The 20,406-nt window shown below is 28.8% G+C and overlaps 1 protein-coding gene across 1 annotated transcript in view; it reads left to right on the top strand.

The window, feature by feature from the left end:
• Positions 1-19,807, top strand: part of LOC107446730 (nuclear protein localization 4) — a 31,484-nt gene extending 11,677 nt beyond the window's left edge. The window contains exons 5-15 of the mRNA XM_043051749.2: positions 1,756-1,804; positions 2,131-2,219; positions 3,785-3,908; positions 5,774-5,953; positions 6,841-6,993; positions 8,151-8,277; positions 9,998-10,158; positions 13,144-13,317; positions 15,880-15,996; positions 17,751-17,862; positions 19,295-19,807. Coding sequence (XP_042907683.1) covers positions 1,756-1,804; positions 2,131-2,219; positions 3,785-3,908; positions 5,774-5,953; positions 6,841-6,993; positions 8,151-8,277; positions 9,998-10,158; positions 13,144-13,317; positions 15,880-15,996; positions 17,751-17,862; positions 19,295-19,434 — 1,426 coding nt within the window. The 3' untranslated portion in view covers positions 19,435-19,807. The remainder of the gene's footprint in view (positions 1-1,755; positions 1,805-2,130; positions 2,220-3,784; positions 3,909-5,773; positions 5,954-6,840; positions 6,994-8,150; positions 8,278-9,997; positions 10,159-13,143; positions 13,318-15,879; positions 15,997-17,750; positions 17,863-19,294) is intronic.
• The last annotated feature ends 599 nt before the right edge of the window (positions 19,808-20,406 follow it).

Raw genomic sequence — 20,406 nt, 5'->3', positions numbered from 1 at the left:
CCAGTTTTTAGAAAATTATTTTTCCACAGCAAGATGCTACTTTTGGATGGAGCGTCTTTTTGGTAAATTCTTCTGCAATTTCCCTGTGCTTGCACTATCGATTTCGTTTATATGAACCACCAAAAATCTGTGCTTTCTCTTGTGGTGTATGCATTCTCCTTAATATCTGCTCGAATAAAACATCACATAGAAAAGTGCTAGATAGAACAAACACATCACAAGTAAACATAACATTGCAATAGTTGCCAAAAACAAGAGAGAAAAATGCATTTAATAAGCAAACGATATTTAGAAAAGTACAGATATTTGGACTGGAAAATGAAATTATCTGAAATTAACCACACGCGCAGATGATATTTTCAAAAGTAAAGATATTCAAACCTGAAAAGGAAAATATATGAGTTATTCCACCATTAAATGCCATAAGTTGGTTTATATCTTCATTATTTTATGAGTTATTAAACATCAAAATGGGTCCGGGAATTTATAAACACCCTGTGTATCCATCTAATGTTAATTTGAATTCCTATGTCGAAGGGGGGTTATTTCTCAAAACCTTGTTACGTCAAATTCTTTTCGAGGTACAAAATGAAATTTTTCGGAAAAATCGCAATGTTAAGTTTATTTTAAACCAATTCTTTTCTATTTATTGCATAATTATTTTTGTCTTACTTTTAAGATTAAAATTATAATTGTTTTATTTAGACTAAATTGTTTCGAAGAAAGTTGAAAAATCTCCATGATGCTTGTTTAATTTTGGTGTACTAGACTATGTACTGAAGAAAAAAAATGTCAAGATGCTTCTAATTCCTTTACGAGAAGCGTAGTAAATGGTTATACTATTATTGATATCTATGATGGTTAATACCAAAGAAAATCACTTTATTATGATAAATTTTGAATTACATGAGTCTATCTTGAATTACAACATCATTCCAAAAGACACTGATTGAATACAGAAATTCCTTATTTTAATAGAATGTATTACTAAAAACATATTTTGCTTAATCTTATAACATGAAGTGACTGGCTAGGATAAAAAATGATAATAAATGTAATTAGAATTATTTTATCCTTATTGTATTGGTATACCTCTTTCAGTTTTGTGCATGGGTTTGTAGTGTAGTTTAGTACTGTACTGATATATTGATAATGTAATTTTTTCCACACTTTACAAAAAGCGGGTATTCAGCTAGTAAATAAATAATTTGAATTTATAAAATTTTGATGCCTTTTTTTTCCTTTGTAATTTCAATTTAAGTAAAATTATTTGTCATTTTAAAATAGTAATAATTTTAGTGCAGAAATTATTAGTTTTGTTGAATACCGGCACTTGTAATTATCAAAAGTCTTGTTGCAAAATAATAGATATAATTCTGTTCCCAAGGTATTATTTCAAGTTTTGAAGAACAAATAAAAGAAAAAGTTCAACAAAGATAGAGATTTGCTAACTAATGGTTCCAGTGGTAATCCTAGATAATAGTTATGCTATATAAATATTTCAACAAAACTTACTCTAAGAATTAAAATTTACGATTAACATTTTATTTTTTGTAACTAGTTTGTGTAATAAAATAATTTATATTATTCGTATTGTTATTTTAATTATACTTTAAATCAAGAAATGGGTACCTGAAGCAAATTTTTAGGGGGAATAAAAATTAAATCAAATTTGAGTTGGTCATTATAGAATATTTAGTTAATATGATTATTTGTTGTGCCTAATGTGTTTATTTTATTTTTCTTCTATTGCAGGTGTCATCATGGTCCCAATGCAAAATGTGTACATTGTTTCTCAGTAGAGGTATTAAATATTTACTTTAAAAAAGTTCAATTACTATAAACTTTGTATAATCTCACACTATTTATACTTATACTATTTTGTTTGCTTTAAATTCTGTACTACAATTTTTCATTTGTTTGAGTTTCTATCATACACTATTTTGCTCAATTTAGTTCATGTTCTACAATATTCCCCCCGCAATATATTGTCTGTTTCAACCAATTTGTGAATAATTAGTTTACTGTTGTGAATTATAAGTTTAATGTATTTTACTTTTTTTATGAACTATGAAAATTGTATGTAGAGTATGAATTTAAAATATTAAGTTTTTTCCCCTCCATTCCCAGCCTTATAATGAAGCCTATTTACAAGAGCAGAATATTAAGCACATGTCATTTCACTCCTATCTCCGCAAGTTGACTGCTGGTATTGATAAGTAAGTTCATCTCTTTTTTTTTTCCTTCTTTTTTGTATCGCCCATTTTTTAGCAGACAAATGAATGTCTTGGCTATAAGTAGAGCCTAAATTTCAATGACCTAAAAATGTCCTTAATAACACAAAATAAACCTAAAAAATATTTTTTTAAAATATAGCCTTAACAGATAAAAAATGACTCGACACTCTTTCTTTTTTACATTGTCTTTAATTTTGCAGTTTCAATCTAGCAATTGTCAATGTAGTTTTTGCACATTGTGAATTCATTAGGTAACATAACCTGTTTCTGTTTCAAGCATTACAGTGGAGCAATCAGTAAATACATAGCTTCACACTTTTGTAGGAGAGCTGAGTGTCGTGGGTTCAATTCTGGTAACCGACTAAACGATCGGTAGCAGCAGAGTGTGTGTTAATTCTTTTAGTGACTGAAAGTACTCTCATTGGTTGTGGTGTGGAAGTGTAGAGAGAGGGGTATTGACTTAGGTGTTGTCTATGTCACCTGACCAAAATCGAAATTACATGGCATTCCTACCAAAGCTATTAAAAAATAGAATCCTGGAAAACTGTGTCAATCAAATATGATATCAATCAAATATGATATGTGTCTGTGTTCTATAAACTGGCATAATTAAAAATTCTTCAGCTTTTCTAGAGGAACTTTTTTAGACACCTTCCTTTTTTGTTAAATGATGACTTTCTTGATCCTCAATCAAATGCTGAGATGTTTTTGTTTCATCAAACTCTAAGCTGTTTATCCCTTCCAATATACTAGATCATACAAAATTGTTTAAAAGTAATTGTGTTTCTACTTAATATATTGTGTATAATATGTGCAGGGAAAACACGGTGAATTTTTTCCCCTCCATATTTGAGTGGCAACCCTGAATATATTTTTTAAATTTTTATATGAAGTACTCAATAATTCAAAAATAGAACGAGTGACTCAATATTGAATATATTTAAAATTGTGCGTAAATTGTTTTTATGGTGACTAATATAATCAGGAAAAGAGTTCTTTCTCAGAAACTGATTATTTTATCATGATAATGTAAAATTTTTGAAAATGTTTTTGCATTTTATTACTATCTATGTTTTGCATTTTATTATTATATATGTAACGTAAAAGTATTAAACCAATCTTTTAGGTTTTTTTTTAATCTAAATTCTCTCTCTTAATTTATTTTTCCAAATTAAACGAGTTCTCACGTTTTATTATTCACATTCGTGCCTTTATTTCTAAATTAAGATAATAAAGTATGCTAAAATTAACATTTTATGTTTTTCCTTTTACCAGAAAAAAACCCTCAAACTAATTTTTTTTAAAGAAGAGAAATAATAATTAGTAAAAAAAAAATTTGTTTGAAAAAGTGCATTTTTATGTCTGATTTCGAAACTAGAAATATGACTAAATTCAATGCTTCAAGCCTACCCTGCAAACCACTAAGATTGATGTAAGTCAATATGTACCTGCAAAAACTGTTTATTTGGTCAAAAGTTATTCACTTTTTTTTGTGCACCTGATTGCGAGAGATAGCATTGAGTATTAATGATGTCTTGTTTCATTAGGGGTAAATTTGCTGCCTTAGAAAACATCAGCTGTAAAATCAAGAGTGGATGTAAAGATCACTTACCGTGGCCTCAGGGCATTTGTACAAAATGCCAACCTAACGCTTTCACTTTAAATCGACAGGTAAGTTGTTTTTTTTTCACTTTCATCAACATGTATAAGTGTTTCACGACATTTAGATGCCCTTGATTCTTGTTTGATTTTTATCAATGCTGATTCTTTAGTAAAATAATATATAAGCAAAAAAAGGAAAATANATTTTATCATGATAATGTAAAATTTTTGAAAATGTTTTTGCATTTTATTACTATCTATGTTTTGCATTTTATTATTATATATGTAACGTAAAAGTATTAAACCAATCTTTTAGGTTTTTTTTTAATCTAAATTCTCTCTCTTAATTTATTTTTCCAAATTAAACGAGTTCTCACGTTTTATTATTCACATTCGTGCCTTTATTTCTAAATTAAGATAATAAAGTATGCTAAAATTAACATTTTATGTTTTTCCTTTTACCAGAAAAAAACCCTCAAACTAATTTTTTTTAAAGAAGAGAAATAATAATTAGTAAAAAAAAAATTTGTTTGAAAAAGTGCATTTTTATGTCTGATTTCGAAACTAGAAATATGACTAAATTCAATGCTTCAAGCCTACCCTGCAAACCACTAAGATTGATGTAAGTCAATATGTACCTGCAAAAACTGTTTATTTGGTCAAAAGTTATTCACTTTTTTGTGTGCACTTGATTGCGAGAGATAGCATTGAGTATTAATGATGTCTTGTTTCATTAGGGGTAAATTTGCTGCCTTAGAAAACATCAGCTGTAAAATCAAGAGTGGATGTAAAGATCACTTACCGTGGCCTCAGGGCATTTGTACAAAATGCCAACCTAACGCTTTCACTTTAAATCGACAGGTAAGTTGTTTTTTTTTCACTTTCATCAACATGTATAAGTGTTTCACGACATTTAGATGCCCTTGATTCTTGTTTGATTTTTATCAATGCTGATTCTTTAGTAAAATAATATATAAGCAAAGCATATATAAATATACTTTGCCTAGAGATATTTTATTCTCCTCTACAAGCATATTTCACACAATTTGGAGATACTCTTCAAGAAACTAGTAAGATGTATTTTTACCTTTTATTTTTAAAAATAAAAGTTCAGCGAAAAAAGAAATGACACATGCTTGAAATAAAAAGTTGTTTTTTACTTTTTTCAATGCTGAAAACGCTAGCAGATTAGATACATTTTTATTCAAAACTGGTTAAGGAATTTGATTGAAAAACTGTGCGCAATATTAACTTGAACATCAGAGCAAGGAATCTATTTATTTCATACAAATATTACATTTTAACAAAAACATTGCTATTCATAATTATTGCCCATCGTTATCTAGTAATGATGTCGCACCACAATGAAAGAATAGGATTGATTGAACTTCAGTGCTTGCTTGCCTAAGCAAAATTTTTAGTATCTAATTTTGTTTGAGCTTTTTTTTTAACCCTAACATTTTGAAATGCTGAACAAAGTTAAGATTTTTTTTTTCTTTAAATATTTTTTTTTACACAGATAGAGTAAGAAATAAAAAATAATGAAGTAGACATGTGAGTAGCTGCATGAAAAAAATTGTGGTTTACTATCTAGTGATTGATGCAAAAAGATCTTCAAGGTTAACTATTATTTTTATCTTGTTTGCTGTGAAAAAATAAATTAACAAAATGAATAAAAATCAAATCATTGATTTAATATATGTGCCAGAATTATGGAAATATACATTTTGGAGTCAACAATTCTGAAAATTCTGTAAACAACTCTAGATTGTGTTAATTGGTCAAAAATAAGTTCAGTCTTGAAATTTTTTTGAAGTGGCACCCCATGATCTTAGGAGACCTATTTATATATATATATAAAAATCTGTAATGATTAATTATTTTGTTGTATTAATTTCCCTATCTATTTGTTTTTCCTAATGATCTATTTTTAGCCTTACAGACATGTTGATAATATTGTGTTTGAAAATTCATCAATCGTGGATAGATTTTTGAACTACTGGCGCATCACAAGCCATCAACGAATTGGAATCTTGTATGGCTATTATAAACCTCACAAAGATGTACCCTTAGGCATCCGAGCCATCGTCACTGCCATCTATGAGCCACCTCAAGTAAGTCAATCTAGATTGTTCTTGGAATATAATTTATTTCTCATGGCGTCGTTTGTAGTTTTTGATGAAACATTTTTCTTAACAATAGTAAGATCCTGATAATAAATTGAAACGGAAATTTTTAAAACATTTTCAGTGCCTATGACCTAATTATATTATTGTCAGCATATCATATTATATATAATTATCATATTTTATATAATTATTGTATTATATAAAATTATTATATATAATGATGGTTAATGTAATTTTAAGTCAAAATCTTTTAAAATTAGGAATAAAATACCAAAACAAAAATTTTATTTCCACTTCAGAAGAAAGTAGAATCTTCAGTCAGCTTTTGGTTTAACCACAGATTAAAGAAAGGCTCCAGTGTGTTAGCAGACAGTGTGTCCCCTGATGAAGTGCTGTTTTTGCTAACATACATATCTTTAAAATTTTGGTTTCTAACTTTTTGTTTAAATAGTTTACATAAGACAAATCTGATTTTAGCTACTTTTAGTGCTTTTCCATTTTGACTCATTTTAAGGTGTTATTCTACAATTTTTCTATTAAATTTTTTTAAAGTCAATTTCATACTTTGATTGGACTTTTAGGAGTGTTGTAATAGGGAACAGTTAAAACTGTAATTAATAGAACAAATTATTTCACTGAAATGATTGTGCAAATATAGGAAAGCTAATTTTTAATGTATTCCTTACATCAGAATGCATATTTCTTAAATTAAAAGGAACACAGAGGGTTTTTTTATACCATAATTTAAAGAGTTAACAATACTGACATTTATCTCCTATCATCTTCTGAATCAATTGTTTAATTTTATTTTCTATTTCCTATTGAACAATCTAGTTTTTTCAGTTAATAGTTTTGAATATTTATTTATTTAGGATGGTTCTCGAGACATGTTGAGGCTTCTACCAGACGAGAAAGCCGAAGTTATTGATAAAATCGCTACACAGCTAGGATTGCAAAAAGTCGGATGGATTTTTACAGATTTGATAGCCGAACAAAATGGAACTGTGAAACATATTAGGAATATTGTAAGTCAACTTTTTGTGGAACCCTTGTTGGCTGAGTGTTTTTTTTTTCTTTTTTCTCCTTTCTGAAAAACAAAATACTATCACTTAAAATTATTCTGATTTCCAAAATTCTCAAATAAATACATTTAGATTTTTTTAAAGAAAAATTGTGATTCTATTAATTAAATCATAAATGTTTAATTTTTTTCTTCCAAAATAGTATTATCTTTTTTACTCATTAACTTTTTGTGACATGGTAATTTAACTTTTTCTTCCTGTTTCTGTTTTTAAGAAACGTTAACTTCAAAAAGGTACCATTTAGAAAGTGGCAGTTTATTCAATGTATTTTATTAAAAGAAATATATTTTTTTAACCGTTTTTTAAAGTATCTTTAAAATTTTGAAATATGAAATTCTTTTATGCTGTTTTCATTAATGCTGTAGACCATACTTATTCACTGACTATTTATTCAAGGTATGCTACTGTAGCCAATGGTCTAGATCTTCTACAAATTCCTTAAATTGTCAATATGAAACTCCTACCTTCTAACTGAAAATTTTTTGAAAATGAATAATTTGCATAAGAAGATTTTACAATTATTTTAGAAATAAGTTGTAACAAGCATATAATTCTTCTATTTTTGAGCAAAAGACTATTATTTGATAAGTAACTTGAAAACTTTTTTTATAATTTAAACTGAAAATTATGAAAAAATGAATATTTAAAGGTGCTTATTTTATTAGAAAAAGATATTTATTTAAAAAATAGTTTTAAAATTCAAATCACTTAATAATGAATTTGAATGAAAACCTTTCCGTTAAAAGATACTTGCAAAAATATAACCAGTTGAGAATAATCTTAACAAAGCAAATATTTGTAATAGAAGTCAGAATTATACCTATAAACACAGATAATTTTACTAGGGTGTTATTATTACTTAAAGAATGCATTTTTTAAAATGGAATATGAATAAAAAGGCAATGTTTTTAAGCGATGGCGGCTTATTTTTACAAAAAGAGCGCATTTGTTGGGATCAAAGGGCAATCACAACGCTGTTCAGGTATGGTGAATGTGCATTTTTATTTGGTCTTTACAAATTGGTTTACTTTTCTGTAGTTGTTATTATGACTACTGTGCTATACATTTATGAAATTCAGTATTAATTTTTTTTATTACAGAATTCTCACTTTTTGTCTGCTCAAGAGTGTATAATGGCTGGCCATTTTCAGAACTTAAATCCGAATCCTTGCAAGTTATCTCCCGAGGGGTATTTCGGTTCTAAGTTTGTAACTGTTTGTATAACAGGTTAGTATTTTCTCAAATGTTCCATTTTTTTTCCCTTTGAAAAAAAAATAGTATTTTTAAGAATTAGTAAATATGACTGATGCTAACAAATTGTTATGAATAAAGCACATATGCTCTTTTTTCTGAGTTCTTTAACTGCCAATCTTTTTTAAAAAAAATTTTTTTTATCAAATATGTGGTTTCTTTTAATGTAGAAAAATAACAGGTGTAAAAACTTTTTATCCTGACTTTCTTGATATTCTTAATTTTGTGTATCTACAGAAGATTCCCTTTCCTGTGAATTAGAAATTTAAAAAATAATAATTTGAAAAATCAAAAGATTTGGATTTTAGATCCAATATACCTTTTTATTTCATTTAAATTCAAAATGCTAGTAAAAATTTTTAAATTTGATAGTTCAAACTTAGGAACTGTTTGCAAATTAAATGTCTGTATTAGGCATTTAGCCTTATCTGCAGGATTTAATTTTTTAAATTTTTTTGGGAAGTCAGACATTTTGTGAAACAGAAACTCGATTAACAAATTTAGAGGTCATACACTTATTTATTATTTTCAACAAATGATGTAACAAATATTATAGAGTAAGGTTTTGTAGTTTCACTATTATTGATTCATTTCTTTAATCTGATTAAAAAAATATCCCTTCTAACTAACAATATTGTAAATGTATCATAGGGTTATTAGATTGTTAATTAAGGGATCACCCACTAAATTACCTTGTTAAAAATATGTTAAACAGCATACTTATTGAGTTTTTGATTCAAGATTGTTGAAACACTATTTCAAAATTATTTGATTACAGAATCAATTGTGAATTGAAATCAATTATAATTCTTAATTAAGTATTGGTATGATGGGATTATTATCTAATTGATATTGCTTATTTTTTTAATGCAGCAATTCTATAATAGAAACTTTGAAATATTGATCTCAAACTGTTGAAATTCTTGAAGCTTTTTGTTTTAAACAGAATAATTTTGAAGTTGAAAATAGAATGCTTAGTTATTCTTTTGTGTTAAAATGTCCCTTCCGAAAAGCAAACTATATATATGCATAATTTGTCGCTTGCCCTTTGCTGTTTTTAAAAATAGTCAGGTATATGTATAGTGTTGTTATGAAAATTTGAGAAATGATTGTTCTTTCCTTTGTCCCCTATAAGGTTTGCTGTTTATAGTTGCTGCTAGGTTGTATGAGCTTTATACAATTTAGTACATTTTGCTTAGGTATGGTTTTCTTTAAGTTTTTTTTTATTTAGGTTTATTCTCTAAATTTTAATGTATGAATTTTACTTTTTATTTTACATAATACAATTTTATTTATGTATAGGTTTCTTTTTTTCCCCTTTCCTACTCATTTTGCTCTGAATAGACTTGGGATGTATTTATATTAATAATTTTTGTTTCTTTCATGAATTCAGTCTTTCCCCACTGAACATTATAAGATGCCTCTGTCATATTGGTTGTATAGTTTCAGTTCATATTTTCAGATGTTAAAAGTAGATAAATAGTAAATGTTTATTAATTGTGTATAGATTGCAGAAATGGAGTTAATCTTTATTTTACAGTATTCTATTTATTTCTAATACTTGTCCCAACAGAATTTTTATGTAACCTGAGCATGTTCTGTAATATAATTTTCAAGTCCTTCCAACATCCGATTTAAATAGAGCTATGGATATTATGTGTCTATCAAAATTTCAAACATTTTTAATTTTTTAAAGGTGATTCAAACAACCAAATCCACATGGAAGGTTACCAAGTGTCCAACCAGTGTATGGCACTGGTGAAAGATAACTGCCTTTTGCCCACCTTGGATGCTCCAGAATTAGGATATGTTCGAGAATCCAGCAACGAGCAATACGTCCCAGATGTTTTTTACAAGGTATTTCTTTCATAACAAATTCCTATTCTCCTGGCTTGAATCCTATTATAATGAACTGCTATAAATAATTGGTTCCCTACATCAAAATTCTTTGAAAATCCTTTTTCAGCATATGACAATAGTATTGTTGAAAATAGTAATTACGATGGTGCATTTTACAGTCGGACCTATTTATCTCGAATCTCACAGGAAAGGAAAAAATTTTAAGATAAAGAGGTTTCAAGTTATACAAGGACTTTAAAAAAATTAAATTTAATTACGAAATTCTATTAAAAGTGTTTTAATTGTTTTTGTTAAATACAGGCATTTCTGAAAATTAATTATGCCACATACAATTCACGTATCTATTTACATAAAAAAATTTTAACCTACGTTTAACATTGAAAAAAATTTTTAGAAGATTTTTGATGTCTAACCTTCTTTGTTTCGATTATGCTTTTAAGGTTAGAAAGAACAGCAAATCCCTCATAGACAACATTTTCCTGGGATTCAAAAATAGTTTGCAGGAGTTCTACACATTTTCCCACCCCTTTTGCATTCACTTTTGGTTCATCAATATAATCTTCAGCTTCTTCCTCTTCATCTGACATTATCTATGATTTCCGAATCTGTCAATGTTTTGCATGTTGCCAGGCAGTTGTCCACTTGAAAAAATCTTCAAAATTAATGTCAACATTAATTCCATTTTTATTGCATTCCATTCATGCAAATCTGGCACTGCATTTACAGCGCCAATAGTTTCTTCCTCTTTACTAATGCCTTCAACCTCTTATTCATCATTTTCACAGCTATTCATAAAACTAGCTTTTTAAAACCATTTTTAGATAGTTTTTAGAGACACATTTCTCCAGGTAAAACAGTATTTCTGATGGCGTATAATAACATCTTTATTTTTGGAAGACAAATTTTTTTCATCGATGACATCTACTAGTTTGCGTACCAACTATTTTCTATAGTTCAGTTTAAAACTCCTTATTATACTTTGAATCTATTGGTTGTAATTTTGAGGCAAAAATGAATTTCTATTCCTAGCTTTTTTATCTATGTAGAAAAACTTACCCCTGATGGTCACTCTGTCTTACTTATCAACCCCTCACTTACTGAAAGAATCATTGTATTCCTTTCTAGTTAAGGAAGTGCAGGGATAGTGATTGAAATTCCAAGAGACACTCCCAACCTATTCATTCCTCTGGGTTCACGAAATTCATCTCTGTCTACACGTTCTACTGATAAAGTTTTGACATTTGTGCTCTATTATTAGAAATTCGAGCAGTGTTTTCATCATAGAAAAAAATGGGTGAGAATTTCTCACCTTTTCTCAAAAACAGGGTGAGATTTCAGAAAGTTAAGTGAGATTTCTAAAAACTAAAAAAACACAAATAGACTTGGAAAAAAAAGTCATTTCTTTTATTATAATACATTTTTAACGTCTTCTATTTTTTAAAGCATTGAATATTTTTGCTGCATCATCATAGAAGATTTTGCCTTTACTAGGTATTTGTCCATCTTACATTAGTGCATAAAAAATTTGAACGTCTTACATGAAAAAACCTTACCTACTTTAAACACGTGGTTGCAGAGAAATGTGTTCTGAAAGGGGTTCCGTGGTTCGGTTGTGTTCTGTTGTTCGAAAAGGTTCTGAACAATACTGGTAAATAGGGAAGCTAGATAACGGAGCAAATTTTGAAAATAATAAAAGATCCAGGAAGAAAAGTAAAACGGATTTTATTCTAAATAGCGTAATTCGAAGCTTCTTCCGAAATGCGAGAAATTCGCGAATTTTGAAATTGATTTATAGAATGCGCGAATTTCTCACAGTAATAATTTTTTAATGCGAGATTCTCGCACTGTAGTGAAAACACGAAAAACGGAGGTTTTGAAAAAATAAAATTTTGACATTAACATGGAAAATACACTGATTTTAGACAATAAATGTAAGGAATTTTATAAATTTTGAGATATAGAGGTTTTCGAGATAAACAGGTTCAACTGTATATGTATATTTCTCTTATGTGGCACCTTAAACTCTGGTATTTTTCTATAGTCAACACTATAGTTGTAATGTATTTTGTTAAGTTCTCTTATTTAGTAAGGTAAGCTGTGTTAGAAAATAAGCTTTACGTTATGTCTTTATTTTAATACATTTTCTTGGGTTGTCTTATGTAAAAGTTTAAGTAATGTAGCATAATAAAAGGAAGATTAAAATGTGTATAATAAGATTTTAAAAGAAATGTTATAATTTGCGTTTATCACAGTCGTTACAAAATTCATTAAAAAAAAAAACTTTTTTTATGGGATATTACTATGTTGTTTCTCCTTCAGACAAAAACAATCAAAATAAAAGCAAAAACTTAAGGCTATAAGAAATAGCCTCTTTAATATACTCAAATGTAATGTTTTATCTCTTTAAGTAAATTTATACACAGTTTTAATTTTATTATAGAGGAACAATGACAAAGTTAATAACTTACATTTTTTGTTTTGAACAGAATCTATTACTTTTTTGGTTTTGCATTTTAACCATACTTTTATCAGCGAAATTTTAAAAAATATTCAGAGCACTAAATACATCATAAAGAAATGAAGAAGTCCTCAAAATAATATAAAAGTGAAGAAAAATTTAGTCTAGTCTAAATTTAGTTGTTTGTTACTTTCTACTACTGTATAATCAACTAGGTATTGTTTTGGAATTCGAAAGTTTTTTAGAATGTTTTTTACTTTCCTTGAAGTAATCAATTTATAAGGTAAAATGTTTGTTCGGAGAACAAAAGTTCTTTCAAATTAAACAAAAAAATCCACTTATCAAACTCAGATTAGTTTAAAAAAATTCTTAGTTAAAGCTGGTAGTTCCCTTGCAGGTTTCATTTGAATTATCAAAACTTTGAATTATAAGTGTTTGAGTAATAAAAGTTCTGTATTACTTTTTTTAAAATCTTCTATATTTATGTTGTCAACACTGAAATTTCTCGGTGATTCTGTTTTTAGATGAAAGATTCGTATGGGAATGAAATCACTCAATTAGCACGGCCACTTCCCATTGAGTACCTGTTAGTCGATGTTCCAGTCTCCTCTCCCAGTGAACCTCAATACACTTTCTTTGTAGATCCCTCAATTAAAGAATTCCCCGTTGAAAACCGCATGATAGAAAGCCACGTGCAGGTACTGTAGAATTATTATTGCCTTGTATTTTTATATTTGCAGTGATTTTTATAAGTATACAGTTTTTTTTCCATATTTTTTTGTTTTCCTAAATTGCTTTGAAAGGTCGAGGCTCGATATATACACTAATAACTGCCGTCTCAAATGAAATCATTATTTGGGAACTTATCTTTTTTCCTAAATTTGACTCTCAACACAAAAAATGACCTAATCTATAGTGCACTTATATTTGAGAATAATAGTTATCTTAATTAAATACGCCACAGCTAAAACAAATGCGCGTAATTTAAATGAATGTGTATCAGTATGTCCTTTATATACTCCTAAACCGTAGGAGTGATAGCAATGAAATTTGGCATATAGATAGTTCAAAGCACGAAGAAGGTCACTGTTGACATTAGGACGTTCTGCTACGAGCTGTTCGAGGAGGGTGAGTGAAAAATGAAATGGAATTTTCTTATTAGTTAAATGTTAGCCATTGTATAAAATTTTAGTATAGACATATCAATTTTTCAAATATTTTAAAGATAACACCAGTAATATTTGCTCATTTATAGCTCTATGTGATCAGAATAAAGTTTATTGCACGTGTTTTTATTTGCTATGCCAGATAAATTCAATGAATAAGACATGTGTTGACTACGTCACTAGATTAATATTTCTAAGGTTACCTTATACCGCGTGTTTATTTATGGTAATTGTTTTAAAATGAGTTGTATGAAAGTAAACAATTTAAAATTCACGTTAACTGACTTGAAAAAATTACTTATGTATTTAAAAACAAAATTAATGGAAAATTGGTACTAATTCAAGTACGAGAAAGGTAAAAAATCACCATACTCTTATTGAAGCCAATGATTCATTTAGGTAATATATGTATACTGAAATAAAAGAAATAAGCTTTGTACTAAAAGGTAAAATTAATGGAGTAAAGGTACTCATCTGTTTAGAGGAACCATAAAAAATCCCCACACTAATATTGATGACAATGATGCTTAATTAATGTTGATAATATGTATTAATTGAAATAAAAAAATAAACTATCTACTGGGAGGCAAAGTTAATGGAGAAAAGATGCATATTTATTTTGGGGTCATTATTCACCCTATCATTGTTGACACCAATACTTAAATACTATAGGTAATATGTATTAGTTGAAATAAAAAACAGTTATGTGCTAAAAAAACAAAGTGTATGGACGTATTTTGCTCAACTTAATAACATAAAACCACTGGGAAATACAACAATTAATGATAAATAAAAAATGAAATAATTTTGCTTTTTTAATTGAAGAGCTTAGTGGAAAAATCTTCTAAGAGGCTATAATCAGGTTAAGAAAAGAACTGATCTTCAAACTGTTTTATTACCGCTTTATTAGTAAGCAAAACTAATAAATCTTTGTCGTCTTTTATTTACCACTGTCTGATGTAGAATGACTCAAACATACTTAAAACCATTATGGATTAGTTAAGATTAAATTAAAAGCAAAAACAATTCTGTTACATTAAAGATACCCATACTGTTGCAACCACTTTATGTTATTTTCATTGATTCATGAATACCTCTAGTTCTATAGTTGCCTGGATCTTTAATAAAGCTCTTTCATTGTGTCTGTATATTCCTTTCAATTTTGAGTTTGGCTTTGTAATGTTTCTCAGTACTGATTTATTGATTCTTGTATTTTTATTCACCCCTGCCGAAGAATGGGTATTCAGCTAGTATTTTATTAAAATGAATTTCAGTAGTGAAAAATATCACTTACCAACCTTATATGTGTGAGATGAGAGCACGAGACATTGGTTCTTAACAGTTGAATACATCATGCATAAAAATTTTGAAATAAGGAAGAAAAAACTGAAGTATATCAAAGTATCAAACCCTAGCGTTTATATGTGCAGAGATTTTAATCATTTCAGGCTGTTGTGAATTTTTGTATGCTTTCTGTAAAAATATATTCTAGTGGTAGCTAAGTTAATGTTTTAATGTATTATTTTTTTATTCATTTGATATTATTTTCCACATCACTACTGATAAATGATTTTAAAATTCATGTGTGACGCCTCTTTGTTTCAGCTGTTTCGTGGTGAGGATTTTAGAATGCTGGCAAAATTACCAATTTAAAATAAATAATTTTAATAGTGGGCAAAGCATCAGAATACATTTGAAAACGATTTGATTTGCCTTAAATGTTTGGGATTTTAAAGGAAAAAATCCATCATATGTGTTACAAGGGATAATTCAACAATTGTAACAAGCTGTAATACTTTGTGAGATGTGTCCCACAAGATTTCATATTCCTTTAAGGGAAGAACTTATTAAGATAATTATTGCATTTTTTGATCTAAAATTGGAACTAAAATGTCAGATGTGAATTACTAACTATGAGAACAGGTTTTGTTTTGATTAATGAATTAAACAATCAAAAATATAAACGAAGAAATTACTTAAAAAATTACTTAATAAACATTTCTTGTAATATTGTTAACTAGATGCACCTGTAAAAACATATACTTATATTTTAGATTTTAAACTATTTTTGATAAGTAATATTTTTTATTGCAGGATTTCAATCAACTCTTCAAATATTTAAGGCAGTTTAAGCCAGATCAATTTCTTGAAGCTATGTCAGATTTTCACCTGCTGGGTTACATTGCAACAATGGAGGTTTTACCTCTTAAGGTGTGTTACCATCTATCTTTAGATATAAATGTATAAGATTTATTTTATTTATTTACTTTTTTTTCTTTATTCATTACCTATATGATTTTTTTTAAATAAATGTGTAGCATTAAATATTGTAGAACTAGAATACCTATCCCTGAATATGAATTATTTCATTATAATGTCTGCCTGATTATATTAAACGCAAACATTTTTGTATTTTTTTTTTTTCATTGTAACAGTGCCCAAAAAATATAGCTATACATCTGAGTAGTTATTATCTTTTGAATTATTTCACCTGTAACTGTTATACTTTAAGTTGTAACTGTATGTTCATAAATTGAAGATATTTATACTATTCTCTGTGATATAAACAAGGCAAGTCATGATTATATGCTTCAAAAATGACTGAAAAGTATAAATACTTTGATTTCGAATATTAACCAATGGTAGGGATAAATACCTATTGATAAATAATCTACTGAAGTTATAGTTTGCCTACGCACATCTATATCGAAAAAGTGCTAGATGATTTTGTCAAAGTAAAAATGAGAAATTTTCCTGGAATATAAAAACAGAAAAATATTGAATGGTCTTAAAATAATGACTCCAAAATGAAGTATGTGAAACAAAAAATAAAAATGCAAAATTACCAAAAAATAGTTTTTTACATTTCCAGGGAATTTGGAAGAGTCAAGATAATTTTATTTATCCGGAAAATTCATGGAACACTCAGGGAGTTTAACTGAAAGTTGAAGAAAATTAATTAATTCAAGTTTAAAATACCTAAAAGTTTATTCTATTTTTTAAAAAAAAGAAATATGAAAAATGTCATTTTAAGTGTTAATTATGTTGTATAAACACTAATGCTATATATTAATGCTTTGTACTAATCATGTATTTTGTGTTTGAAAATAATGTATAACAGAAATGTTAAATTAAAAAAAAATTTAAAAATTCTATTAGCATTATCTAAATAAAACCATCTTATCATTGGCTATAAAAATCAGGGAAATTTAATAAAGTCAGCCTGAAAATATCAGGGTAAAGTCAGATAATTTTGTTAATTATATTGTATAAACACTTGTACTATATATTAATGCTTAGTACTAATCATGTATTATGTATTTAAAAATAAGATATAACTTAAATGTTAAATAAAAAAAATTTAAAAAAATCTATTTGCATTAACTAAATAAAACCATCTTATCATTGGCTATAAAAATCAGGGAAATGTAATAGTCTGTCTGAAAATATCAGGCTAAAGGCAGAGAATTTTTTTACTTCTGAATGTTTGTTCCCACTTTGTTATGATATATAACTCATCATAATATTACACAAGAGCAATTTACTCCGATACAATTTGGTAGCGCTCCGGTAGCACAAGCTCACCGCCTATTGGAGAGCTGAGAGTTTTAAGTCCTATTCGGGCAGCCGACTGAACGACTGGCGTGCGTACACAGCATAGTATGCATTTAATTTGTCATGGCTCGAAGTCCTTTTGTTGACTATGGAGTGGAAGTTCAGAGAGAGTCTATAGACAGGTCAAGTGTGGTCCAAATTCGCCTGAACATGATGTTTATTATGTGGCAATGGTCGTTAAGAGATAGTCCTAAAAATGGAGCTGGGTGCTTGACCAAGGTTAAGGCAAGCTATTCTATCTTAGAATTAATGATTACAAATTTTTCTGTGTTTTATGATATTCTGTATCAATAAGATTTATTGGAAGCTTGCAGTGCACTCATTATGACTTTTTGTTTTAATCTTTGTAGGATGATCTGGGTGATCTATTGATAGCTATAAAAACTAAAGATAAGGAAAAAGCCAATGAATGGTCTAAGCGTGTGCCCTGGGCAACGGCCGAACAGCTACTGGACAGCCAAGGTTTGTATGATGATGACATTTCAAAACTTTTAATTGAAATTTGAAACGGGATTTAGAGATTTTTTTTTAAAACTAAAATGTTTGTTTCTGTAATTATTAAGAATTAGAGGCTAGACACATAGATTTGATGATAAATTTAGTTTGATAATAGTTACAAATTCAAATACGTCTTTCTTCTTGCCTTATCTTTTCATTTAAATGCTGTGTTTTTAAATGACACTAAATGATTTACAGTTCATCTATCTATTAGATGCTTTGAAAAAATGTTGCAGTAATCGATATCATTGGAAGTCTACTTGTCTGAGACAATCATGAAATAAATTTGAGGGGTCCATGTGATCACCAACAGCTTCCAATGTTTGTCAAGTTAGAGAATGATCGCTTCCCATTTATTATGTTTATCATGGCATTGTGTAGGAGTGAAGTTTCTGCTCTTCACATACTCAAGTGCACAGAAATCTTCTTCATCCTATTTGGCAGATTATCAGCCTATCCTGAAGTTGCAACTGTAATAAATGCATATCATAAATTGATATGTTGTGATCATCAAGCATAAAAATGTCATAAATGGTGTACGACCCTTGTTGGCTCAGGGGATAGAGTGTTCTCTTTCCAATGAGGTGAACCGAGTTCGAATTCTGCAGACGTCTGGTCGATACGAATTCCGCATCAACCACTGCCCTGACGTAAAATATCCTCAGTGGTAGACGAATCAAGGGTTAGAGAGTACCCTTGCCGTCAGGCTAACCTTGGGAGGTTTTCTTGGCTTTCCTTCCCATGTAACACAAATGCGAGTTAGTTCTATCTAAAAGCCCTCCACAAAGACAAATATCTCCCAATACTTGATACCGGAGTTCTGTTGTCCTCTGGATTAGGTCCAAAATTGCAAGACTTCAGACTTGAACATTGGTAGTTGTATACCCAAAATTGGGTCGGCTGTTCGACGACGGTTGTGAAATATTAAATAAAATTAATGATGTACTAATATATTTAATGTTGAATTTAGAGTGGACCCGTATATATTCATGCTCGTTACTTTTATACATAATTTTCACCATATTTCTACCATTTTATTTCTGTTTATTTTCTAATGATATGTATTTATATGTGTATTGGTATACATTTGAGATGAACTATGCTCGATCTGATTTCAAAAATGGAATCACACTCGTTTTTTTAAAGAATCATAAAGCTCGTGGTAAAGTTTTCATATGGGTATTCAATAAAATCTGGAGAGTAAATAAATGGAATGAAATCTCAAAAAATTAGGAAAAAGTATTTTTTTTTTCATGAGTTCTTTCGGTCATCTTGAATTAAATGCTAGTTTAAATAATTCTTATCATAGCATGCATGTCTTATGTGTACTAAATCCATCGACCCTGTCTCAATTCATTTTATCCTGTCTCAAATTGATATCAAATGTTCTTTTCAGGTTCGGAAAACTCTTACAGTCCGATGGAAACGCCCACGTCGGCGGCCAACGCTGACAGTTCGTTATGGATCTGTCGTTTCTGTACTTTCCTCAACCAACCTCAGGCCACAGCTTGCGAGATGTGCAGTCTCCCACAGTGATATTACATAATATATTTGTATAAATATTTCACACACAGTTTGTAAAATAATAACTATAGAGACTTATCAGTGCCTCTCTCTTTAACTGGCAGTCTGGGAGGGTTTATTATTTAATTGTTTTCCACAAACTCTTCCTTTTTCTGTGTGGTGTTCCCTTTGTTTACTCTAAAAGAAGAAAAAAAAGTGAGATAATTATGTTGTGTCAAGAAGCATTGTGGATTAAGTCAGAGCAAGCAAGAATTATTACTGTTTTGGAAGTTATTACTTTTATACTTAAATTCAGTCCATGGAAAGAATTTTACTGTTTCATTTCAAAATAAAATTTTGAATAGTTTTTTTCGCGTTGTATAAAAATAAAACTTTTTTAAACATGCATTCATTGTTTCTTTTTGCAGTTCAGCCTGTTATCAAAAAATAATGAAGTGATTCCAATTTTTTTTCTTCTCTTTTTTAAATGATAACCTTTTAGCAGTGTTACAGTCAGACCTCGATATTAGGTCATCCGCATATAAGGTCACCCCGCATGTAAGATCACATTTCCAAAGTCCTGGTTCACTGAATAGGAATTCTTTGATACAGATTATCCGATATATTTTCAAGTTTTAAAATTCGTTATCGCTTATAAGGTCATTTTTATCTAACGCGAGAAAAGCCTATTTAACTTCCTTACAAGGCAATTACCCCTCTCGAGTTCTAGGAAAATATTGCAGCCAACGAACAAGCTACAATTTCTGAAATTGTTTCACAAGTTGTGGACAGTGAGGACAATGACAGTGATCCTGAGACTGTAGCTATAACCCATGTGGAAATTTCCAATGCAATAAATGTGTTACGAAATTTTTTTACAAATCATGAGGGAGCTGAGTAACATTTTGAGAAGTTACAAAATCTAGAAAACATTGTTCAAAAAGTGAAACCAAAAACAAAACAGACCTGCATAAATGATTATTTTAAATAACTTACACCTGTTTT

Source organism: Parasteatoda tepidariorum, chromosome 9 (genome assembly GCF_043381705.1).
Source record: "Parasteatoda tepidariorum isolate YZ-2023 chromosome 9, CAS_Ptep_4.0, whole genome shotgun sequence".
NCBI lineage: Eukaryota > Metazoa > Arthropoda > Arachnida > Araneae > Theridiidae > Parasteatoda > Parasteatoda tepidariorum.
Note: the sequence above shows the minus strand (reverse complement) of the source record. Positions and strands in the feature narration are given on the sequence as shown.